Source organism: Protopterus annectens, chromosome 11.part0 (genome assembly GCF_019279795.1).
Source record: "Protopterus annectens isolate FY-2018-M chromosome 11.part0, PAN1.0, whole genome shotgun sequence".
Classification (NCBI taxonomy): Eukaryota; Metazoa; Chordata; order Ceratodontiformes; family Protopteridae; genus Protopterus; species Protopterus annectens.
The window spans coordinates 255,732,204-255,758,595 of record NC_056745.1 but is presented as its reverse complement, the minus strand read 5'-3'; the positions used below and the strand labels follow the sequence as shown (position 1 = coordinate 255,758,595).

At 42.2% G+C, this 26,392-nt stretch overlaps 1 protein-coding gene across 1 annotated transcript in view; it reads left to right on the top strand.

The window, feature by feature from the left end:
- Positions 1 to 26,392, top strand: part of LOC122815308 (ethanolamine kinase 1-like) — a 389,068-nt gene that overhangs the window by 196,753 nt on the left and 165,923 nt on the right. The window contains exon 3 of the mRNA XM_044087691.1: positions 18,087 to 18,170. Coding sequence (XP_043943626.1) covers positions 18,087 to 18,170 — 84 coding nt within the window. The remainder of the gene's footprint in view (positions 1 to 18,086; positions 18,171 to 26,392) is intronic.

Below are 26,392 nucleotides of genomic sequence, written 5' to 3'. Positions count from 1 at the left end.
CATAGTCCCGGGTGTCTCTGATTAACCTTTTCTTTTTTTCTGTGCAAGATTTCTTCCTCAAATTATTTTAATTTCAAGTTGATGTGTATAAGCAGCTTGTCTACAGATTCCGAGCCAGAAGTACAGACTAATTTGCTGCACATGCTGCTAATTTCAATTCGTAGCTGTGTGTGTTTCACCCTGTCTCTCTCTCTACAATGATAGAGATCCACACTAATGTGCATTTATGTGCTGCTGCAATTCAGCGCTTGTAAAACAACTTGTCATTTTCATTCTTTAAATCAAATGGTGTAGCAGGGTCTTTATAAGCTCCAAGACCTCTAGGAGTTTATATCAAGTTCCAAGTACTTAGTCAGGCTCATTAGTTGCTCAAGTTTATCACGCACATTTTTAAATTCTGGATTCACAGCATTGTCATACCTTCTGCCAGTAGTTGAAAAGGGATTAAATAACCTGTGGTTTCTTTCAGCTTCCCATCTGTCCTGCACAGTGGACTGGTTTTCTGTTATCCTGCTATTGCTATTACCAGCAAATCCAGATTGTAGTTTGTTCACGATTAGGTTAGGGAGGGTGTGTAACATAATTATCCAGCAAACGTTGAGAAGTATCCATAGAGGAATTTCTAAAAATCCTAGGCACATCCACATTGGGATCACTGGCTGTAATCCCACAGCAGCAAAGCAAAAACAGCAAATACAATGAAGAACAAAGACCAGGAACCCAATGAATAAAATTTATTCCTCTCTGATGTCTCGGCATACACTGCCTATTGGAGTCAGCAAGAATAAACTTCTTTATAAAGAAGCAGTGTATATATTAAAGTTTGATACTTTGTTTCCAAAGGATGTGAATGTTGATTTTAATTGGCATGTATTACTTTAAATATATTTTAAGTGTTTGACGGTATTACCTGATGACTTTATTGTTTAATTGCTTATTTAGCAGTGTATATAAACCCAAGTGTGTGATGTGAAGTAACTGTGTCCTCTAAGAAGGCAGTGTATGCCGAGACGTCGGAGAGGAATACATTTTATTCATTGGGTTCCTGGTCTTTGTTTTTCACTGAATGTATTTAGTGTTGGACTTCCAGCAGAACTTTTTCTTCTGAAATAAACAGACACAGGAAAAGTTACAATATTCATTCCTCCCACTGCTGCAGTAGCCCTTAGGCTATATGGACTGTATATTGTCCAAAACACAACCATCAGCCAGCTTCTAAAACCACTGGCTCCTACCCACACTTCCACTCTGACTGCTGATTGGACAGCCCTGTAGAAGAAAACTCAGCAGTCGAGTGTGAAATCTTAAGTACTTTCTTTCTTCATCACGAAGAAGCAGCTCCGAGACTTCACAGGAGAAACAGCTGCCCTTCAGCTCCTTTCTGGCAGATAAGCCCCCTTTGGATACCCCTTCCACACATAAATAGTTGCTATTTATATTTGTATTTAAAACATTGCTGTTTACTTTTATTTAATTTTAGTCACTTCCTCCCTTTAAGAAGCCTGGTATTTTCTAATATTGTAAGTTTCCTGACAGGGAGTGCAATTTTTAGCATTGGCTAATTTGGGGGCTAATTTGCTTACAAATGTACTGTTTGTATACATTATTGTGCTTTTTTTTAAAGGAAGGTTTAGCATGGGGAAGTGTTTTGGTTGGGCATGGACGACTACAGGTTATGCATTGTTTGTGTTCACACTGTGACAACTTACCTGCATTTTTTTCTTTGTAGGGGTTTCTAACAGGAATTCAGTGTGCTGCTTATATTATATTAGTATTTTGGGTACTCTGTATGTTTGTGAAGATGCAAGTGTGCTACATGTGGAAACTGTTTTACAGCTTACCTTGCTACTAACTCATTCAAGTGTTTCTTACCACATACAAAGCCTTTTTTTGTCATCACTTGAATAGTTAACATGCTCTCTGACCTCAGTAGTTCCTAGAAAGATAAAAAATGACCAAGGAGCCCTTCTGCGGGCTTGGTCTTCACCTCAACCAGTGGTAGGTGACAGTACAGACCTCAGACCCTTCATTTGTCTGTCCAGCTTCCTCTGGTGCAGTTCTTTCAGTCACCATAAACTAGGGATCAGCCACATCCTCTTCAGCTGTTCCAGTGTCCAAATGAGGCATGGGAGATCCATCTTTACTGGACCATGAAGACATACAGGGGGATGCTGCTGGATGTGCCTGGGGGAAGAAACCTCTTGATGGGGCAGAATTATATTCTCCTAGTCTGTCATCAGGGATACCTGTAAAGAAAAAACAAAAGGTTAAACATTTTTCATCCACAGACATGGTGTCTATTAAAAAATATGACTTTCTTACTCTTGCCAAGAAACTGTTACAGTTAATCTTGGTAATCTGAATACAGGACTTGTAACTCAGTTTCATGGAAACATTCCTGAGCAAGACATGTCAAGTGATTCTGAGATTGACAGGGACTGGGCTTTTTCTGCAGTTTTCGCAAGCCCAAATCTCAGATTCAGGGGAAACATTGTTTTCACAATCTCCTCTGGAAGAATTTTCATTTTATCAGGCTACAGCCAGGATGAATGAGGTTTTTTATGGGAAAAAATTAATGTTCTCCAGAACTAAGGAGATGATGTGATATGTTACAGGTATTCCTCTTTCTACACCTCTTCCTCTATTAGTGTAGGCCTTGGAGTATGTTTTTAATACTGCCCGTGTCAACCGTGATTCATGACCTTCAGTCCCCCCCCCCCCCCCAAAAAAAAAAAAAAAAAAAAAAAAAACAGATGTAAAGACAATAAGCCTGACCCTACAGCCATTTCCATATCTTTACCAGAAAGGAACAGGCTGTTGGTATCCTCCAACCCTTCCTCGGTGGACATGGAAGGGAAGGTATTGGACAGATTTCGTAAGAGGAGTTTTTCTTCTTCCACTTTAGTGTATAGAATTCTTAACTATCAGACCCGTATGTGGATGTTTGTGCTTTTTTATACAGTTTGAGAGAATTGGCTACTACACGTTCTTCTGAAGGTAGTTCCCATCTCAATTCTTTTGTTTCTAACATTCATCAAGTATCTAAACATGCCTCCTTATGATCTGTGCATGATTGCGAGATTTACTGTGTCAAGGGCCACTGCTTCTGATAAAATTTTGAGGAGATATGCCTGTGTTTCTGAAATTTTCTGATGAGGTAAAGTCTGGAATTTTGAATTCAGCTTTAGATAAAGACGTTTTATTTGGCCAATCTGCAACTTATGTCCTGCAACAGTTTGAGCTAAGGAAATTAATTCAGGGAGTTTCCAAGATTTTTCAAATTTTCAACCCCCATCCCTTACAAATCTGACAGATCCTCTTTCACGTCTAAGAAACCAACAAACAATCCCCGTCTTATTAAACCACACAGGTAAGTAAAAAGAGATGAAACAATGGGAACAACAAGAAACAAGGATCTGTTTCTACAAATGGACACTGTACAAACTTCAGAATGGCTATATGAGCATTCCTTCCCCTACCCCTTCCCCTCCTGGCCTTATCTGTCAAAATCTGCCTCGGCAAATGTCTGTGTATGTTTCTCTTTGGCAACACATTGTTGCTAACTCATGGAGGTAATGGTGAATGTCCTTCCATATCACTCTTGCAGTATTCCTAACAGAAGGCATCCCCTGCCATGGATAGCCCAAAGTCCAGCGAATATATACCAAAGCCTTTAGTACTTACAGGCACCATGCATCACAGGTACTCTCCCGGTGCAGGGCATAAAGGTGATGTATGGACACACACACACACCTTCTTTGCCGCCACTCTAAATGCCATCATTGAACATTGGTCTGAATGCCTTTCTTCTGTGCTGGTTACTGAGCTATTTTTTCAGATGTGCCCCACTGGGGTTTCTCCTTATCTAGCTTTTCTTTAGTATTGATTGATTTCATGTCATCCAGAAAAGGAAAATATCAGTGTGGGAGGCAGATTTCCACATAAAGCCCATCATGACCAGTGCCTCCTTTGTTTGGGTGCTTCCCACGACCATACACGATGATCAGTCTGCCAAGTGTTTGTCCGTAAGACACTACATAGTCATTTCTCCTCCTTATCTATTTACTTAGAAAACCAGTGTCTTAAGCTGTTGACTGTTGGTATGGAGGAGTCTTCCCATCCTGAGGGTCAGCTGTCTGCCAGGAAAAAAGCCAAAAAACTTAGGCCTGATATAGCTGCTGTCAAGCCTCCAGCGAATGTCAATCTCGAGGCAAGTGGAAGCCCAGAGGATTGTCTAGTGATTGCTTTGGATTCCTCTGTCACAATTCGCATCAGAGGTAGGCATGGATCCTACTCCTTGCACATCCTTGGAGGCTTTGCAGACACCCCCTCAGATGGCTGATTATATCTGAGATACTGAGGGGGATGCTGCAGATTTTAGTGAGGGAGGGGATCCCTACTACACTTATTGAGTGTAGCCAAGGGTGTGACCCTCCTAGGATGTTTCGTGTGAACGTCCCTTAGAAAAAGAAACAGAAAACCAAACATCTTTCTCCTGCAGTTAGGATCTCCAGTGTGAATGGCAGGACTTTACTCAGGGGGTTATTTAATGTATTAATGGCTGTAAAACCTCCTCAAGGGGTTTCTGTGCCTACCCATCCCTGGTCTTCTGCTTCTCTTAAAAGACCTAGAGAACTATATTCCTCTGATGAAAACTTAGTCTACACTTCCCAAATCCCTTTCCCCTTGGATTATGGTTCAGAGGAAGAGGATCTTTTAGTACAGATTCTCCTTTGGAGGAACCCTCTTTTGGGGACAGTGTTACCTGTACAATAAAATTCTTTAAGTGGGATTGCTCTCAAGTTTCTGATATCTAAAAGAGGTATTATGAGCTGCTTCAGATGGAGACTCCCAAACCTTCTGCCATTTTCCCTGTTCTGGCTGCTCTCCAGGATACTTTTTCAGCAGCTTCTATGGCCTCTGATTCTCAGCCCCCAGATTCCAAGAAACCTGACAGATTTTTCAAGGTGCCTGATAAATGTAAATTCTTGTATAAATGCCCTTCTGCTGGACCATCTGTAGTTTCTGTTTCTTTGGACAAGCCCTCAAAGCTTCTGCCATCTACCAATCTGCTTCCCTCAAGCAAGCATAATAGGACTGTGGAGAAGGCTGGGCAAGAAGGTTTATACTGCAGCCACCATAGTCTTTAGGGCCATTAACTACCAGACTCACATGGCTAGGTATGCTTTGGCCCTCCTTTCTCCGATTCATCAGGTACTCTGTGACCTCGCTGACTTGAGTGTAAGGCTTCTGCCCTTTCCTTGCTGGGTTCCACCTCTCAAGTTGCATGCCATTCTGTTAAGTGCACTTATGATGCTGCTGATGCTTCCTCTAGGGTTGCTGCATTTGTTTCTTTTCTGAGTTGTTACTCCTGGCTTTGTCATCAGGTTTTCCCTCATGACATTAAGACCAAATTGGATGTTCCTTTGGATAATAAAAATATTTTGATGCTGCTGCTGAACTTTTTAAGTCTTTCCAGGGTAAGGGCAAGGCTTTGCAGGAGTTGATGCATTATCTGATGTCAATTTTCATTCTAGCCTCAACTGTTGGGTTTGTATCCAATCCTCAGATCCGACTCGGCCGTTACTAAAGCTTGTGGTAACTAAGAAGCTCTCAAGCTTGTTCCCTACCCATAATGCACCAGCCGTAAACTACCTCAGATCTCATTTGCTGCTTTCCACAAAAGACGTGGTTGACCTAGCTCTCGAGCTTTTTCAGATAAGGGCTAATTAATATCTTCTGAATCTCTATATTTTCTGTTATTTTCTAGTATTCCTTATATTTCTTGTCCCTTATCTTCATATGAACTCATATTTCTTCTGTTACCATAGTTGGTAATTTTATTTTCTTTCGTACAATTTGTACTACTTAAATTGCTATTGTTAGTAATTTATTTTCTGTTCTACACTTACTGTAACTTTGCTGGTAGTTTTTTCCTGCCTACCTTCTGTCTTTCTTTAAAAAAAAAAAAAAAAGTGTTCTTACTAAAATAATCTGCAATACCAAAATTTCAGCCACGTGGTCCTTCAAGCTCTAGGATCAGTGTCAGAACCGATAACATTAGTACCTTCAAGCAGATTTTATATGAGAATTCTCCAGTGGATGCTAGTAGCACAATGGTCGATAATTTGCCAACCCATGTCAACTCGGGTACGAATCACTCTGACATGCAAAAGACATCTCAGGTGGTGGATTCAATCAGATCACATTCTACAAGGCCGTCCCTTCATTCCCCTTCAGCTCAAGGCCATAGTGACCATGGAGGCTTCTCAGTTGGGGTGGGGGTATTTTCTGGGGAAAACTGTTCAAGGCACTTGGTCCCCCGAAGAGGCCAACTTGCATACCAACATCCTAGAGATGACATCGGTGTTCTTAGAGTTGCAGGCCTTTCAGGATGCTCTCCCTACAGGGACAATTGCAGTTCAGATGGACAATATGTCAGTAGTTTGGTACATCAGCAAACAAGGAGGGACCAGATCATACCTCTTGTGTCGAGAAGCACTCAGTGTGTGGTAATGGGTGATCTCTTCAAACCACTTTCTCATAGCGATCCACATTCTGAGGAAGTCCAGTGTGATAGCAGACAAACTGAGCAGGTACATTCTTCTACAATCAGAGTGGTCTCTCAACAAGAAAGTGATTGGAATTTTTTTTGTCGATGGGGCCAGCCTTGCTGCGATCTTTTTGCTTCGCCCCTAAACAACACCTGTAGCATTTTTTTAACTAATCCCCCCACAGGGAGAATCACCAAGGAATGCTCTACTTCATGATTGGTCCCCTGGTCTACTTTATGGCTACCCACCAATCCCATTAATTCCAAAATTTCTTCAGGGCGCAGCCAGGTTGAAGGGCAAATTCATCCTCATGCACCTTACTGGCCTTAGCAAGTTTAGTTTCCCTTCCTTTGGCCTCACTTACTCCACCAAATTTGGATTCTGGAACCAATTCCAGACCTCCTGTGTCACTCGACAGGCATGATCCATCTAAACATTTCAAACCTCAGGCTTTATGGCCTGGCTTCTCCAATTCCGTTAGTAGCCAGACAACCAGTGCTCTCTTTCCCTGTCCTACATATACTTTTATCTTCCTATAAACCTTCAACACGAAAACTCTGTACAAGTAAATGGAAGAAATTCATTTACTGGGCACAACAAAATCATGTTGATCCCTTTTCAACTCTTGATACATAACATACTCTAGTTTTAGCTTTAATTTTTAAAGAAGGAGCTAGTTCCTCAACCATTAAAGTTCAGTTAGCAGCAATGTCAAACTTCCACATTGGGTTTGAACGTTCTTCAGTAGCCTCTCATAAATTGTGCAGAGCTTTTTTGCGAGGCACTCTTCTTTTGAGACCCAAAACCGGTACAAGCTCATTCAACTAGATCCATGGCAACTTCTTCAGGCTTTTTATCCAGAGCTTCTATGGATGATATATGTGCAACAGCAACCTGGGCCACTCCCCATATATTTGTTGCTCATTACAAATCTGATCTGGACTCCAGGGGTAGAGCATCATTTGGTTCAGCTGTGCTCAGGAATATCCTTCCTTAGAGTCCACCCAGGATTGTACGGAACTGGGGACTTTGTCCCAACTGTTAAGGATAGAATGAAAATTGACAACATCAGATTAAGAAGTCGTGTACTCACCACAACATTCCATCTGTGTTGTCCATATTCATTCTTCCTCAACTTCCAGCTCACCGGCCCCCATCCCTTATATTCACAAACTTCTGGATGAATGAGTTCTGAGAGAGACATCATTGTCCTTTATATTGAGATCCAGATATGGTTTCTTCCTTTATGGGGGATGCATGCACTTTCACATCTCCTAGAGTTATGCATGTTAATCATTTCCTTTCTGGTAAATTCAACAAACAAGATCTGAGGTAGCTTAGGGCTGGTGCGTTATGGGTAGGGGGCAAGCTCAAGAGCTTCTTGGTTACCACGACCTTTAGTAATGGCCAAATTGGATCAGAGGATCGGATCCAAACCCAGCTGTTGAGGAAGAATGAAAATGGGCAACGCAGATGAAACGTTATGGTGAGTACATAACTTTGTTTTTTTTTTTCTCCTGTTCCAAAGTTTAAAAGGAACTAGCCTTCGAAATCTGCTTTTGTTCCCAGGCAATCTTGTCCTCTGCCCCAGGGTAAAAAGAGTTCTAGATGTATGCCTCCTGCTAAGTGTACACAAACATCTACTTCCCAGAAACCTGCCTTTCAGGTCAAGTCAGGTTCTGTTTCACAATTTGCTTCCCCTTTTCCTTGACTGGGTCCCTTTATCCCTTTGTCTTTTCTTGTCCCTTCCAAACTGGCTGAGAATCGCAACAGACTCTTGGGTTCTGCCTGTTATCTGCCAGGGGTATTTCATGGTTTGGAAATCCCTTCCTCTCTTTTTGGGCATCCCGCAACCTCCTTGGGAAAAGCTTCCTTTTTTCCCCAGTGGAGTCTCATTCTCTCTTGGTCCAGGCATCATTCAGTCTGTACCCCCAGCCCAGGTAGGGAGGAGTTTTTACTGCAGAATGTTTCTGGTTCTCAGGAGGGATGGCACTTGGAGACCAGTTCTGGACCTTTCCCAGCTCAGTTCCTTTTTCTAGATTCCTTTTTTTTTCAGATGTTGTCTTTTCAAACCTCATTTCCTCTTTTTCTTCCCCAGGCCTTTCTGGTCTCTCTAGATCTCAAAGGTGCCATCTCCTTTTCAGGAATTTTTTGTTTCTGTTTCTTCCTTGCCCAGTTATCTGCTTTGCCCTTTGACCTTTCTGCCTCTCAAGGGTCTTCACCAAATGCTTTGCTCCTGTAATTGCTTTTTTGCGGGATGACAAAAGTTCAGATCTGTCCTTGAATGGATAATCTACTCATTCCAGCTTCCTCCTTTTAGGGTCCACCTCAAGATCTCCAGTTTACTATTTTTCCTGTTACAGGACCTGGGTTCAACATAAACTTTCAAAATCTGCTTTGACCCCTTCTCAGGATAATATTTTCCTTGGTTGTAGGATTCAGACCATCACCTTGCTGACATCCTTGCCTGCCCCTAAGGCTCTGTCTCTTACTGCCTTTTTCCAGTCTCTTCTTCCTCTGGAGTCGGTCATGGACAGGAACATTCTCAGAGTTTATGATTTTCAGCATTCCTATGCTTCCTCTGGCCAGACTATATGTGAGAAAGCTACAGTGGTACCTTAAGTCAGTGTGGCTTCAACATTGCCACTCCTTGGACTTACAAACTCCTTCCTCCCTTGTCTCAAGCTTGAGCTTCAGTAGTGGATTCATTAGCTCACTGTCAACCTTGGGGCTCCCTTTCCAAGCTCCAGCCCTGACTCAAGAGCTCTTTACAGATACCTCAGGCAGGAGATGGGGGGGGGGGCCTCCTTCATCTCTCTCTTAAGGTTCAGGGTCCCTGGCCTCTTCATTAGAGGTCTGACCACATCAGCGTAAAGGAGATGAGAGTCCTGCTTGTAGCTCATCAGGCTTTTCATTCCTTCTTTCAACCTGGGCCCCTCAAAATTTTCACAGACATCACCAGTGTGATGCGGTATGTTAGCAAGCAAGGGGGGTACAAGGTCTTATCTTCTTTGCAGACTAGCTCTTCGGGTCTGGAGTCTAGCTGTCCAGTATCAAATGACTCTTCAGACAGTTTACATTCCTTCGGAGCACAATCTTGTGGCAGACTCTGAGTCTGTCCAGCACACAAGCTCATGAATGGATCATTCGCAGAAATGTGTTTCTGGACATTGTCCAGTGGTGGGGTATTCCTTAAATAGACCTTTTTGACTCCCCTCTCAACAGACTACCTCATATCTTCCGTTACAGAGTCCCATGTCTTCTGGCTTGAAATGTGAGCACCCCATCATTTCCTTGGAAGGGGTGTTTCTGCCCCCCCCCTTCCTTTGCTTCTGAAAGTCTTGGGCAGATTAGGCAAGACTCCCTCCCCCAAAGTCTTGCCAGTGAATCCCTTTTGGCCCAGATAGCATTGGTTCCTCCTTTTTTCTCACTTGGCCAGGGGCAGTCACCACAAGTTACCTCATCGGGTGGCCCTTCTCGCACGAGACAAGGGGTCCATTATCCATTCTCACTTGTCCACTGTTTGACTGATGCTGTGGTTATTAGGATTTTGATCCCTTTTAGGCACCTCTTTGTGAGGATGTGCATTGGGTCCTACAGGTCAGGAGTCCCACTACCAGGAAATCATGATTGTCCAAATGGAAAAGATTTTTTGTCTGGTGCCTCCCTCGAAACCAGTTTTCCTTATCTATTCAGGTTCCTATGGTTTTCTCTTGTGTGTGATCTGCTGCATGCTAGGTTGGCATGTTCTTCAGTTGAAGTTCATCTGCCAGCAGTTTCTGCTTGTTTGCCCTTTAGCTCCTCTTCTGGCTTCTAGATTTGAGGTCAAACGATTTCTTAAAAGTGTCCTTCATAGCAGGCCTCCCAGAAAACCAATTCTTTCTTTCTGGGACCTTAATTTTGTTCTTGAAAAATTGACTCCAGCTCCTTTTGAGCCCGCTACTTCAGCTTCCTTACAACATTATACTTGAAAGACTGTTGTTCTTTTAGCCCTCACTGCAGCTAAGGGAGCTGCAGGCTTTCATGGCTGTTCCTCCCTTTTTAATTTTTTTCACAGAGACAGGGTGTCTCTTTTTACTAATTCTTCTTTTATGCCCAAGGTGAGGTGATCAATGAGGTGTCCCTTAATCAGCCTATTCATTTGCTTTCCTTTGTTCCTTGGCAGTAGTCTGCCAGTGAGAAGGTGCTTCACACCTTGGATTTGCATGGACAGCTCTGATGTTATTTGGGTTCAACCAAGGATATTTGCAAATCTGAACTGCTTTTTGTTTCCGTCCATCCCAGGTCTTTGGGTTTGACTGTTTCTAAGCAACTTCTCATCCTGTATTTGTAAGGCCATTTCTTTCTGTTGTTATTTTCATGGTAAGTGTCTTTCCTCCTCTGTAAAGGCTCATTCTACCAGGGCTGTTGCCTCCTGAGGTGTTTTTTTCAAGGGGATGGATATTAATTCCATTCTTGAGGCTGCTACTTGTTCTTCAGTTCATACCTTTACTAAGCATTACAAGTTGGATAGTATTTCCAGGGCTAGAGCTGGCTTTGCCAGGGCTGTCCTGCATGGGTTATTGGAGAGGTCTTCAGTGCCTCCTCCTACCAGGTTTCCTCTTGAACCTTTGTACTCTCCCTTCTGTTAGGAATACTGCAGCAGTGATATGGAAGGACATAGTACAGTTGTGCAAAATCTTACCATAACAGTAGATGTCATTCTCCTCACTGTTGCAGTGTTCGCTCCCTCCATCCCTCCTGCCCCCTCTGCTCTAGCCAGTTCCTTCTTGCCCTCCTGGCCGAGAGGTTCTTCTCCCTTTTCTTCTTCTGGATTCCCTGCCTAAAGGCAGCCCAATGTCCGGCCAGTATACCAAAGCCTTAGGTTGCTTTAAGGTACGCTGTACATCACATGTATACTCCTCGCATAGGGTAGGGCATAAACGTGATGTTCAGACATACCATTCTCAGAACTTATTTGTCGCCAGTCCGAACACCATCTCTCGATTGTCGGTCTGAACCCCTGCATTACATTGCTGGTTTCCAAGCTGTTGCAGATAAGTGACCCATTGAGGTTTCTTTTCTACTTGTCTTTTGGTTGCTTGTGGGGTTTCATGTCATCCAAGAAGGGCGAATGCCAATGTGGGAGACAGATTCCCCATAAAGACCACCACAAATCGTGTTTGTTTTGACTTGGCACCTTGCATGATCATACGTCCTTTTCCATCTATTTGGCTTTTGTATCAAAAAGCTCTGCATAGTCGGCTTTCTTCTTTGGCGCTATATATGGAGAATCTACGACTTGAACTTCTTGCTAAAGATACTAGGAAGCGAACTTCCCACCCCAAGGGACAGCCATTAGGGAAGAAGAAGGCTAAGAAGCCTAGCCCGGAATATTCCACTGTGCAGCCTCCACTGGACATTTCTCCCGAAGTTAGTGAATGCCTGCAGTTTCGCCCAACTTTGTTGTCGAATTCCTCTGCCATGACCCAGTTTGAGGCTGGCTGGGGTCTGGCTTTAAGCACATCCAGTGAGGCTTTGCAGATGTCCGTTTCAGATGTTCAGGGGGAGCCACGATTGATTATTCCCAAGGGGCCTAGTGGTGTTCCTCAGATTTTAGTCAAGGAAGTAGTCAGTACTACTATTATTGAATGCCGTCTTGGATCAGAGCCTTCCAAGTTTTGTAGGACAGACGTCCCATTAAAGAAAAAATAAAAAAGCAAACATGTTTCTCCTGCCGGTAAGTATCCACAGAGTGAGTGCAGGCCTTCACTCAGGGTTTGTTTAATGCTTTGATGGCATTGAAACCTCCTCAGGGTGTTTCTGTTCCAGCTACCCCTTGGTCTTTTAATCCACTTAAAAGACCCAGGGAACAGGATTCCTCTGAGGAGGAGTTGGATTCTGATGAGGAATCCCTTATTTACTTGTTCTCAAATTCCTTCTCCTTTGGATTGTGGCCAGAGGAAGAGGAATCTACCAGTCCTGGTACTCCCTTTGAAGAGATTTCTTTTGGGGACACAATCTCCAGGATGATGGAGTTTTTAAATTGGATTTTGCTCAGGTCTCTGAGATGCATAAGAGGTACTATGAGTCATTGCAGATGGAATCTCTTTTTTTTTTTTTTACCTAACTTTTAGATAGATAACCTTGTAAGTATGATAGGTTTGTGAAAATTCTGTCCTTGTGTGGTGTTGTCTTTCAGGTCTGCTCACTATCATTCCTTGGGGCTGGGCATAGGAACCCCCTTAAACCAGATGTATGGTACCATGACTTGCAGCACCAGAAGTGCTCGCCTCCAAAATAGATAATGAAAAACAATTATCCAGAAGACAGAATCTTGAAGGATGAGGTTTTAACTGTTATCTACATCAGTGGGCCCTCTTGAAGTTAGCTAATACAGTATCTACTTATATGTAGTCCTCCAGAACAATCCAGCCCCACCTAGTTGGGTTGCTTTACTATCTTCCTGACACTTTCTGAAGAGCACTTCAGTTGAAATGGAAGTAATTCACCTCATTGCTATTCTAACATCTGTCTTCCTCTCCTCTTTTACTTCCATCTCCCCTGCTTACTTTTTACAATCTCTTTCTCACTCTGCTCATTTATAGGGTTTCCTTCATGTACTGCTACCAACAGAGCATATTTAATTGTTTTCAAATTATCTTTTTGTTCTGTTTATGCAAATTTGTCATTTTGTATATAACTGTGCTCTTGACTGTAGTTCTGTAAGCTCATATATTTTATATGCTATTTGCTTGAGCACATTTGCCTTTGGTGCAGAAAGCTGTTGGGTTCTATTCCTTCACTAGGTAGAAACATGTTTACTTTTTGTCTGTCCTACAAAACTTGGAAGGCTCTGATCCAAGACGGCATTCAATAATAGTAGTAGCATAAGAGGGGTGCTGCATTCCTTAGTATTTTGGCCTTTGGATGAGACATCAAACTGAGGTCTAATCTGTTTGAGTTGGTGGTAACTGAGGTGGATGTAAAAGATCTTATGCCACCTGTCAAAAAGAGTAGGAGACATTATTTGATGTCCTGGCCAAAGTTCTCTTAGTAGTATAAATGCCACCTTGGTTCTTCAATGAAAAGAGACTGCAAGCCTAGTGTGACTAACCTGGTTTAGCAAAGGATACATTTAAAAAAAAAAGAGCTTTTCTTTTTTGGGCTTTTACTAAAGAGGTTCTGCCTAGTCAGACTTTCCTGGTAAACAAATATAAATAAATAATTAAATAAAAATTACTTTTTATATTTATTTCCATTTAATGTGGATAACATAAATCCTTCTAGATTTAACTGTGTTTCTTAAAGCAGACACAGCTAGTCAGTTTGAATTGGTCTATTCATTTATTTTCTACTCTCAAAAAAAAAGGAAAGCTGTTATATATAGTGAATATTCTAAGACAGCTGTAACTTTGTATTCATTCAACAAAACCTCTCTCAAATTATTATTTTTCTTAAATGGACAATAAGGTAAATAAGTCACTAAAAGTATGCCAGCTAGTTAGCTTGTGTTATTTATTTAATTAATTAATTTATTAATTTTTTTTATAAAACTCTTTTGCAGGTTCGTTTAACCAGGTTAGTGACAGCCTTTCCATTCTTTTTTTAAAGAATGCATGATGTTAATTAATTGATTATATAGTTTGCTAAACACCCCTTCATCTGATATTATAAACTAAACTTTGTTTAGGGTATTTTTTTCAAGACATTTCTGAATGTATTTTTATTAAACTCATTCCAAAACATCACTCAACCCCTTGTTGCAAGAGGCTTTAAAGTAAGGTAGAAAGGGTATATAACTACCTAAGTAAATATGACTGCTTAAGTGAGAAAGAACTACTGTTGATTAGTTAACCTTTAGTGAAATCTTTTGGAGGGAAGGAACTTCCATAGCACTTTTCATGACAAGATGCACTTCTACATAGAAATGACGGTCATGCTTCAAATAGTTTTTATACTGAAACATCCTGGTGCATTAGACTAATATCCTTCTTGCATTAGCACATGTTTCTTAGAAGTATGTGGTGGGTGTCATTTTAATTTCTTATTCTTCTAAACAATTGATCACTTGACTGTGATTTCCATTGTGTTGATCTCCATGTTCAGACAGATTAACTAACTTCAAACTGATAACACTTCTTTTGTGATAGTGTAGGTTTTAGCATGCATTTAATTTTTTTTTGCACATTGCTCTTAGATGTGCAAGAGTCCTGTGATGAAATGACATTCCATCCAGAGATGACTTCTTTACTTGGATAGATGCTGATGTCCTGGATCCCAGAATTGACAAATGGATCTTAAAACCATCTTTCTACTTTTTTTACAGTGATTTGAGAACTGGGATTGCTTCATTAGTGAATAATCAGTAAGAGTTCCTCTTTCCAAGACGATGAACTTAAACTGCATTAAACCATCCCTTCGGTTGGAACTAGCACTAGTGTCTAAGCCTACACCAAAAAAATATATGAGCACCTACATAGCTGCATGGACTCGGCAATACCTGACAGGACCAAATCATCTTCCTCAAGGAAGAGTAAACCTGTCTGGTGGACAGCAGCAATAAAACTCTATAATAGAAGGAAAAAAATACTGTCCAGGGCCGAGGAGGAGCAGGTGCCAAGTTGGAAGCAATCTCTCGTTTGTCTGAACTAGCAAATAAGGTCACTGGTGAAATACTCTAAGGCTACCTTCGAGTCCAAATTGGCCACATCCACCAAGGACAATCACAAGGCCTTCTTCACATATGTCTGCAATCTCAAAGGTAACATGCAAATCTACTCTGAACTGGTGGTCAATAACTCAACATACACAGACGCCATAGATATAGCCAACCTGCTGGCAGACAGTTTCAGTGAAATCTTCACCCCTTTGTTCCCCCTATCAGTCAACCAAGAGATCCCCAACACCTGCCCCCCTCCCCTCATCACCAGGGAGCAGGTCCTTAATGCCCTCTCAAAGGCAAAAAATACAGTCTCCTTGGGACCCGATAACATCCCTAGCTGTATCCTGCATGAACTCGGGCATGAGCTCTCAGCTCCATTAGACACCTTATTCAAGCAAAACCTGGGCACTGGCTTTATCCCAGCTGAATGGAGGATAGCCATTGTCATCCCTCTATACAAAGGTGGAGCATCCACTGATCCAGGCAGTTATAGGCCCATCAGCCTAACTAGCCTGATCTGCAAGGCCACGGAACGCATTATGATGGATCTTATAAATAAGGACAATGGCAACCTCCAAACGCTTGACCCCACACAGTTTGGTTTTGTCAAAGAGAGATCATGCCCGTTAAACTTGGTCGCCTTCTTTGAAACAGTCACCAAAGCCATGGACGAGGGGAAGATAGTGCACACTGCCTACTGTGACATAGCCAAAGCATTTGACACTATTTCCCACTTGGGCATAATAGATAAACTCTCCCAGCTAGCCATTAACCTGCATGTTACCAGATGGGTAGCTAACTGGCTCATTGATAGAACCCACTCAGTCAAAGTACGGGAAGGCACCTCTAGTAGTAGACCCATAACGAGCGGTGTACCCCAAGGATCGGTCTTGGGACCTCTACTGTTTGGGATATACTTTTCTGAGGTGCAAGCCAAAGCCAGTGGTCTGTGGCTGACCAAGTTCGAAGATGTGTAAGCTGGGCATTGTCTTAAATTCCACTAGTGATTTGAACATCCTCCAAGTGGGCCTTACCCAAACTAATGACTGGTGCCAGAAGCATGGCCTCAAACTGAATGCCAAGAAATGCATCTTTATTTCCTTTGGGAAAATGTCATCCCCACTAATTATCACATTAATAACAATGTACTAAGTGTGCAATCAGTCGTGAGGGACTTGGGCACCCAGGTTGATAGCAGCCTGATTTTTGACCACCACATTGCCTCTGTTATATGGAAGGCTTTCTACATGGCCCACCTCATAAATAAGGGTATTTCATCCAGGAACAAGGAGGTCATGACACCTCTGTACTCCTCCCTTATCAGACCCATTATTGAGTACAGTGTCCCCTTCGGCATGCACCTTGCTAAGCACATGCAGCAGTTGGAGAGACCACAGAAGTTCCTGACCAGGAAAATCCACGGTCTCAAACACCTATCCTGTACAGATAGGCTAAAAGCCCTGTCCCTCTACTCAGTCTCATACAGACTGCTCAGAAGGTGACCTGTCTGGCATACAAGGCCATTTCAGACCCAGCCTTGATGGAGTTGCTGCATATCTGTAAGACAAACTCCACTCGCGCAACCCACACATAAGGCCTTAACATGGTCTGTAACATTAATAGAACATGGTGGGATAGATTTGTGTCCCAAAGACTCCCTCATCTGTAGAATAGATTCCCTCTGTATGTCAAGCAGAGTGCCTCTCTAGCCCTCTTTAAGGGAAACCTGAATGACTGGATGGGAAACAGAAAATGTACCCCTGGGATCCCACCTGTGTCCCTGCTGGACAGGGGAAACAGATGCTGACTTTGAGAGGACATGGGAAAAATTCTTGGTTAGGCTTACAAGGGCCTCCGGGCCAATAGCCTAGTATCATCCTATGAACCTGTAAAGAAGAAATACATAATTTACATTTATTCGGTCTTCTTTTTAAATTGCCAGTGCATATCTCTCTAAATTTGACAAAAAATGTGTGCTGCTAGATTTGTTGGAGCATTTTTGGCAGCAAATATTTAAACCTTTCATGAGAAGTTGTTGCAGACCATTGAGCCTCAGCCTTTAAAAAAATTGTGTTTGAGGTGTTTTACATTTGAAACATTAGCAATTTCAGTTTGTATTGCATTTAGATTAGTAAATTTTACTCCTTATATGTAGAATTGCTTGCTGACCCTGATTCTAGATTACTTAGTCTACAAAGAAGTGTTACTACGGTCAAGAATTTCTATTTTGATGTTCTGGTTGTTTTGTACCAGACAAGGTTTTCCAAAGCATCTCTTCAACTGTTTATTTCCTGTTGTATTTGAGTTGTTTTGACACACTTGGGTATACTTGCTAGGTGTGAACAGCTTTATCCCAAAACATGTGCTTTGTTGAGAAGCTTTTGGTGACGTCCAAGCAGTGCACGTCTTTCACCCCGTCGATAGAAACATTCTGAGATCTAAACAATGTGTACAGCAACATGAGATTGCACCATAAAAAATGGTATGTGTGATTAAAACTTCAATTCATTTTTACTGTCAGTAGCTTGAATGCAAGAAAAGGTGGACTTTAAGTGGAGATCGGGTGGGAATATTAATGGAGATGGTTTATCTATTTAGATTTGCTTTTTAAGGAAAATTATGCAAGGATATGTAAACTTTAAAACTCCATTTAGTATTGCATTCATTTAAAAGCAGTTTATAGTATGTGTTATACAGAAAATATGAAGGTTTTTGGTTTCCAAAATACACAGCCTTATCCCAGGTTTGTTATTAATAGCTGCATGAGAACTAGCTAAAGGTTTAAATGTTTAAGTAGAGGAGGTTACTGTTTGAAGTAGGTTAACAGGTGAGAATCGATATTGGTTGTGCTTACTAACATGTGCTTTGTTTTTTTGTTCTTGATACAGAAAGTGTGCACTTCATTGACTATGAATATTCAGGGTATAATTACCTGGCCTTTGATATTGGAAATCATTTCAATGAGTTTGCAGGTAAGGCACACATTTGTTTAATGTTCTGTTTATTCTTTAATTTATGTATTCACTAGTTCATGAGTATGGATGACAGCTGTTTGTTTTCTGACATAAAGCTTTATGTATCCTGTAGAAATAGCATGCACTTAATTTTTATGATCCATTTGTCAAAACAGGTGTGCGCTTCTTAAAGGAGTACAACAAGTTTCTCTAATGTATTCCTCAACTTCATGGCCCTTTTCCTCCCTATTTACATTGTCCTCTGTAAAGCAACAACAGTAAAGCATTTACAATTTTTATAATTCCCCTCACTTCTGTAACAGAAGCCTACCTTCTCATACTGTGATGGTTTCACTTACAAAATGATTCTCTCATGTTTGAATAAAGCTTGCTGGAGTCGCCAAATTACTGACATCATCGAGGCCAAGTAGTGCAGGTACTTTTTTTTTTTTTAATCAGTTCCCTCCCCCAAAGTGACATCACCACTGCCGTCATCTGATTCTAACTAAAATAATAAGACCCACCCATTCTGTGATGTCATGGCTCCCTTGTCCTTCCCCCAGCCTGAGTGCTGTTCATTTTATTCAGTAGTAGTGTAGTAACACCGGTGTTTGGAAACACAGAAATTTGGTATGCATACTTGTACATTCTGCATGGCAAATGATGCTTAGGTGGTGTATCACTTGCATACTTTTCTGTTGTATTTGCACCAGATACTGCTAGTGTGCAGTGTGGGAATAGAAAGATTAAAACATTACCCTGGTATCAGAGGTGGCAGTGCAACATATTCATAGTGGCTTAACATGAGAGTAGCTCTAAGCAAGCACCATGTGAAACCTGAACAAGCACCTAGAATTATTCAGTGCAGCTTCCACACCTTAAGTCTGAAAATGTATTCACATACTCACATGAACAGCAGTAGCTGCATATTGATGGCTAAAGGTGTATGGGCATTGTCGGGTGGTTACTACACTGCAAAACTGGTATGTAATGGTGGAGATATTTGGAAGGCAAGAGCAAACACACCAGTACATTAAAGCCATAGCACCAATTGAACTGGAGGCTGGCAAATAGATTTAGTAAGGGATTTTGTCCATGCACAAATATTTCAACAGTGATTCTTTGCAGTGGCATCCATTATCTGATTCAAGGTAAATTAACTTTGATGTCCTTTATTTAAAAAAAAAATCAATAAAAAATGTACTTTGTTATAAGTGACTTCTGGACAGAAGAAAAAAGAAGGGGAAAATATAGCAATGTGGTTTGTATGTACAAAGACAAATCCAGGGGCACTGCAAAAGGTTTTTTTTTTTTGAAAAACAACCAGTGGAGTAAAAACATATGAAGGCAAACACTGCATACCAACACACTTCTCACATGTAAATCTCAATTTTTAACAAGGTGGAAGCATGAAGTGATACCTTAACACTTAAATTAATAAAGATCTAAACTGGTTAATAGTATAAATGTTTTATTCTTTAGCTCCTTGGTGCAAGACCTTACTGGATGTGATTGCAGTCAAGTAAGGCCATGACTATAGTGCAGCAAAAAATGTCCCCTCTAACAAAGGAGATGTTAGAGCAAAGATTAAACTACATGAGTCAAGCATCCTGCTGAGATCTGCCAATCAATGGAATTACCAGGTCAAATTACCCTCAGGACTTTGACAGCTAGGGAAGCTAAGTGTTATGGGGGAGGAGAGAAGTAAATGGACTGGAGTTCATTGTCTCCCGAATTAGTGCCATTTAAACTAAATTAGAAAAAAAAGGCAGCAGTAAACAGCACTTTGAGTGTGTTCTGTGGGGTTTTTCACTGGTAGGATAATTCTATAAGCAAGTTAGCAACTACAAATTCATAATTTATTATTCTGCAGTAACAAGCTATTATGTAATAAAGTTACTTTGCCATTTTTCAATGTCATGTGACGTCCTTGTTGGTAGGTCATAAACTAGCTATCTCCATGCACAGTATAATATTTGGAGTTTGTCAAAAACATCTTCATATCTTTATCTTCTTGGAATTAATCCCAGTTGTGTATTAAAATGTTCCTTTAGTCATCACATTCCAAATGCTGTTTTATCCTTGAGTGTTATATTAGAAAGTGCTGTCCTGTCTTGGGAACTATCACCTCTCTCTGACCTTTAATATATGTACAGACAAAATTATTTCCCTTTTTATTAGTAGATAAACATGCCAAAAAAATAGAAAAAAGAACGCATTTTGCTTTGTACGGTTTAGCATTAGCACATTTCATAGGCAATATATTTTAGCCTGGCCTTACCTTGGCTTCACAGTGCTCACCTGAAAAATCAAGGTTAAACCTTGGAATCTGCCGAAGACCATGGATGGAAGACTGCAGAGTGCAAACAGGCTGATACCAGCCAAGAAGTTCCTAAAGTTAGGGGGAACCGAGTTGTGAAAGGCAAGATCTGGCAGGGCAAGAACTTCATAAGTAATTTGAGACAAGCAGTACAGTGCAGACTGCAGAACTCTGGCATAACATGGTAGTACCTGGATAGCACAGTGAACAACAATGGCTGGAAAATTATGCCCCAGTTGTAACTGATCTAGATGTTCTTCATCTCACATTGCTGCAGTCCTTACATATGGGTAGTCCGCTGTCCTCGGTCGGCCCGAATACCAAAGTATTAGGCTGACGTCGGTCAAGGCGCTTAAAACTGACATCAGGACGTCAGGGTACAAAAGCGCATGACCGACGTCATTTCCTCAGTCTTTTTTGCCGCATGGTCCGATACAGAAGCAGCGTTGCAAGTGCCGTTCGGCGTTCTGGAATTTTTCGAATTCGGAGTTTCAGACCGAATCCAAGTTGGCTAAGTACCCCGTTGGGGATTATTTTGGTTTTTTCTTGCCTCAGTGTTTTACCGGATGTCAGAAAAAGTGAATAACTGTATTTCTTGTGGGAAACAGATACCGCATAGGGATTATCATTCTTTGTGTATTCCTTGTTTGGGGCCTGAGCACGACGTTGTTGGGTGTCGCTTTTGTGCTAGGTTCAATAAACGCACTATTAAGCGAAGGTTGGATTGTGCTAGGCTGGTCTTTGGGAAGCGGTGCAATTATAATATGCCGCCGGATTCTCCGGCGCCGCTTCTCGAAGAAGCGCAAAGACAAAACAGTTAAACCCAGGCAAGATGAGTCGTCCGTTCGGACGCCGGTTCTTTAGAGGCTTCAGTGGAACCGGTGGTTCCGACGGAGACTTCTCTGGAGACTCAGGGGGAGACTCTGATTTTGCAGGAGGTGGTCTCTCAGGAGGCAGGTCAGGCTGAAGGGGCTTCCCAAGTTACTGTGCTCCCCTCCCTTCCTAGGGTGGTTAGGCCTTCTCCTTCTGTTTCCAAGGCTTCTCCCAGAGGCAGGCCAGTTTCAGCTTCTGTTGGTGTCACTCCTAGTTCAGCAGGGTCTGTGCCTAAGAAGCACATGCTTAAAATGGCAGAAGATTTAATTACTCTGATTAGAGGTTCTATGCCCCCTCCTGATAAGAGGCCTAGGGTGGAGCCAGAGTTGGGAAGTTTTGAGCAGGCTTGGATATTTCAGAGTCTTCAGCTGAAGACTTGCAGGAGTATTCTCCTTATTCTGATTCTGATGCAGATGATTCCACTCCTTCTGCTTCTCCTCCAGAGGATTTTTCTTTTTCAGAGACACTTCATTCTATGAGGGAACATTTTAAGTGGGAAGGTCAGGACTTCTCTGATTCTAGGAAAAGGCTTAGGGAGTTTTTGCTGTTACCCCAGCATAGGCCCTTGGCTATACCCCCTGTTCTGGATGTTGTGGAAGATGTGTTTGCAGAGGCTTCACTTAATCCTGATTCTCTGCCTCCTGCTCCTGTTAAACCGGATAGGTATTACAGGGTGCCTGAGGCTCATAAATATCTTGAGTCCTAGGGCGGACCCAGAAACTATTAGTCAGGGACCTAAGGGTGTCAAGGCCTCTGTTGTAAAAAATCCGGTTCCTCTAGATAAAGAAGCCAGAGCTTTGGATAGATGGGGAAAGAAGGTCTATACATCTTCTACCTTAGCTATGAGGGCTTTGAATTGCCAGTTTCATATGTTGAAATATCAAAACTTTCTTCTTTCTCAATTGAAGTCTAAGGTGGATGCTCTGGCGGAAGGCATTGAGTGTAAAGAGTTGCAAGATTTGGTGCATGTCTCTGAACAAGTGGGTAAGCATTCATTACAGTGTGGTTTTGATGCTGTGCAGGCCTCGTCTAGGGTGGCTGCCACTGGCTCAGTTCTTCGCAGGCACGCCTGGTTAAAGGATCAGAATTTATCTGACCATGTTAAGACAAGGATTTTGGATGCTCCTTTGCAGTCTGATGTGTTGTTTGGTTCACCTGTGGAATCAGTCTTGAAGAAAATGGAAGACAAGGCTAAGTCTATGCAGGCTGTTAAGGATTTTTTGCAAGTTCAGCCTCCGAAGTTTAGTAGGAATTGGCCTGCTAAGGGGTGGACGTATCCTTCTTATGATTCTCAGTCTAGGGGTAGATCTAGACGTGGTAGGGGCAGAGCTCAGAGTTCTTTCAGGCCTAGAACAGGGAGTTCATCTGCACAATCTTCGGGTGAGGGCAGGGGCCAGTCCTTTCGTAAACAGGCCCAATGACCTACTTTTTCAGCTGCCAGATCCTTCTTGCCTGGCAGCACCTTTGGGAGGAAGGTTAGCACTCTTCAAGGAAAATTGGATGTTGATTACCCAAGACAAATGGGTATTAGATATCATACACCAGGGTTACAAGTTTTATTTCCATACCTTGACTCCTTTCAAAGGCATGCCGGACGTTCCTCCTCAGCAAAGACTAGAGGCTCGCAAACAAATTTCTCTACTACTTCAAATAGGGGCCATACAAACGGTTCCTCTGCCAGAAGTGGGCCTAGGATTTTATTCTCGCCTGTTTCTAGTACCAAAGAAAGGAAACACGTGGAGACCAATTTTGGATTTATCCATCCTCAACACATATCTGGACATTCCCAAGTTCAAAATGTTAACGTTACAACAGCTTTTACCTCTGCTGGGCAAAGATCACTGGATGGTGACTCTGGATCTCAAAGAGGCTTACCTTCATGTTCCTATCAGGCCCAGTTGCAGGAAGTATCTGCGTTTTGGCTGGGACTTCACATTATCAGTTCTCTGCATTGCCCTTTGGCTTATCTACTGCCCAGAGTGTTCACGAAGGTTCTGGCTCCAGTGGTAGCTTTCTTCAGGCTAAGAGGAATACAGATCTATCCTTATTTGGACGATTGCCTGATACTGGCCCAAGAAAAGGACGAACTTCTTCATCATTTACAGTATGTGATGGCAGTGTTAAGATGCCTGGGGTATTCTGTGAACGAAATAAAGTCCAGTCTAGTACCCTCTCAGGACATGTGCTTTCTGGGTGTGAGACTGAATACAGCATCCCAGATGGCCTTTTTGACCCAGGACAAACAAAAGAATCTTTCTCTTTACTTCCACCAGTTGTCTCATCAGTCCAGGCTGACTGCAAGGACAGTCCTTCAAGCCTTGGGGTTCATGGCATCTTGTATTCTGGTACTTCCCAATGCCAAACTGCATATGAGGAAGCTACAATGGTATCTCAAGAATGTATGGACACAGCACTGCCAAGATTTGGACACTGTCATTCAAATAATACCTTGCATTCAAAAGGAATTTTTGTGGTGGGCTCAGGAATGTCACCTAAACAAGGGACTCTCTGTGACCCGCCAGAGGCGAGTCAGATTTTAACGACAGATGCCTCAGACAAAGCTTGGGGAGCTCATCTAAATGGAAAATGGATACAAGACACGTGGCCTGCCAGACTTCAACATCTACATATCAACTTGAAGGAGATGTTAGCAGTCCAATTTGCATTGATAGCTTTCAAGGATTTACTTCTTCCAGGGCAGGTGTTGATTCAAACAGACAACACAACTGTCATGTGGTACATCAACAAGCAAGGGGAACATTCTTATCCTCTATGCAGACAAGCAATGATTTTGTGGGAGACTGCTCTCAGTTTACAGCTAAATCTTCAGGCAAGGTTTCTGCCAGGAGCACAGAACTCCTTAGCAGATGTGTTGAGCAGACAAATTATGGATCCCCACGAGTGGAAATTGGATCCTCATGTATTCCAGAGGTTGACAGTGTTATGGGGAACTCCAGACATAGATCTGTTCGCTTCTCCACTAAATTACCAGCTGCCAAAGTTTTGCACAAAAAGGTTTCATCCCTCAGCTTGGAAAGTGGATGCTCTCTCATTCAATTGGAGCAATCTTCACGTGTATGCCTTTCCACCTCTGCCTCTCCTCCCAAAGGTACTGCTGAAGGTCAGACAGGACAAGCCAAACATGATTTTAATAGCTCCAGATTGGCCTCGACAGCACTGGTACCCATTACTGAGAAGTCTGGTACAGGAGCCTCCATGGCCTTTGCCTTCGATTCCTCACCTGCTGTCTCAGGAGAACGGTCATTTACTCAATGTCAAACTTCATTCTCTACATCTGACAGCCTGGCATATTCTGGTTTAAACCCTGGAGGGTCTCAGCTTCCACAACAAGTTTTGAATGTTATTTTGGAGGCCAGAAGGCCTAGTACAAGGAAAGTTTACGAGATAAATGGAGGAGATTTTTATTTTGGAGTACAGCAAAGGACTTTGATGTTTCTAAACCTAATTTAAGTGTGGCTTCAATACCTTACTGAGTTATTGGACAAAGGTTTGTCCTTCTCCTCTATAAAGGTTCATGCTGCAGCAATCTCTGCTCACTATGACTGTGACCCACCATTATTTTCTCAGCCTTTGTTTAAGCAATTCCTTAGAGGGGCAAAGAATATAAGACCGCCACGCAGAGCTCCTACTCCTGCTTGGGATCTCAATTTTGTGGTGGAGAAACTCACTCTACAACCTTTTGAGCCTGCAGCATCGGCAGAGTTGAAATATTTATCTTGAAGACTGCTTTTGTTGGCCATTACCTCTGCAGAAGGGTTTCTGAATTACAAGCCCTTATGGCAGTTGAGCCTTTCTTAATTTTCCACAAGGATAGGGTGTCTTTGCGTACTAACCCTTCTTTTATGCCTAAAGTGGTTTCTAGTGTGGCTTTAAACCAAACTATTCATTTGCCTACTTTTTATGCAAACCCCCAAAATAAAGGGGAAAAGATTTTGCACACTTTGGATATTCACAGACAGTTGTGATATTATTTGAGCAGAACTAAAGGGTTCAGGCAGTCTCAGCAGTTGTTTGTTTCTTTTGCTTTGGGTTCTCAGGGCAAACCTGTTTCAAAACAAACTATTTCTAAGTGGATTGGTTTTTGTATTGCTTTCTGTTATTCCCATCATGGTAAGGAGTTTCCAGCTGGGATTAGGCCTCATTCCACTAGGGCTACTGCCACTTCTACAGCTTTTTTAAGGGGGGTGGCTACTAAAGATATTTTGGAAGCAGCTACTTGGAGTTCAATGCATACTTTCTCTAAGCATTACCACCTTCCACTTTACTCTAAATCTAGGGCTGGATTTGCAACTGCAATTTTACAAGGCATGTTGGCAGCTCCTAATGCTTTATAGTTTTGCCATCCTCCCTTACCTCTGCTTTGGGATTCTACCCATATGTAAGGACTGCAGCAATGTGAGATGAAGAACATAGTACAGTTTTGTACCTACCATAAATGTAGATGTTCAAGATCCACATTGCTGCAGTCCAATTTACCTCCCTCCTTCCCCTCTGTTGTTGAAGGTGGTGGTGTGGTTTGTGTTGTTCATATTGTAAATATGGTTAGTGCACGGGTGGTTGGTTGGGTTTTGCTGGTTTTTGGCTTTGGCCTGTCTTGTTAGGGCCTTCTGACATCTGGGGCAAGAAAAGACTGAGGAAATGACGTCGGTCATGCGCTTTTGTACCCTGACGTCCTGATGTCAGTTTTAAGCGCCTTGACCGACGTCAGCCTAATACTTTGGTATTCGGGCCGACCGAGGACAGCGGACTACCCATATGTAAGGACTGCAGCAATGTGGATCTTCGAACATCTACATTTATGGTAGGTACAAAACTGTACTTTTCAGGTAATGGGGTATAACTAATAGCCCACTTGTGAAGAGACCAGAGCATGCACAACCAGAGCCAAGTTAGCTGATGGAATAAGGTGCTTAATTAGGGAAATGTTCTATGATAAGGTATGGTCTTGATAGCAGACACCTGGTCCCCCTAAGGGTAAGTTGATCATCAAATTTTGTCCCTAATTACACACCTTTGACCTGAGCTT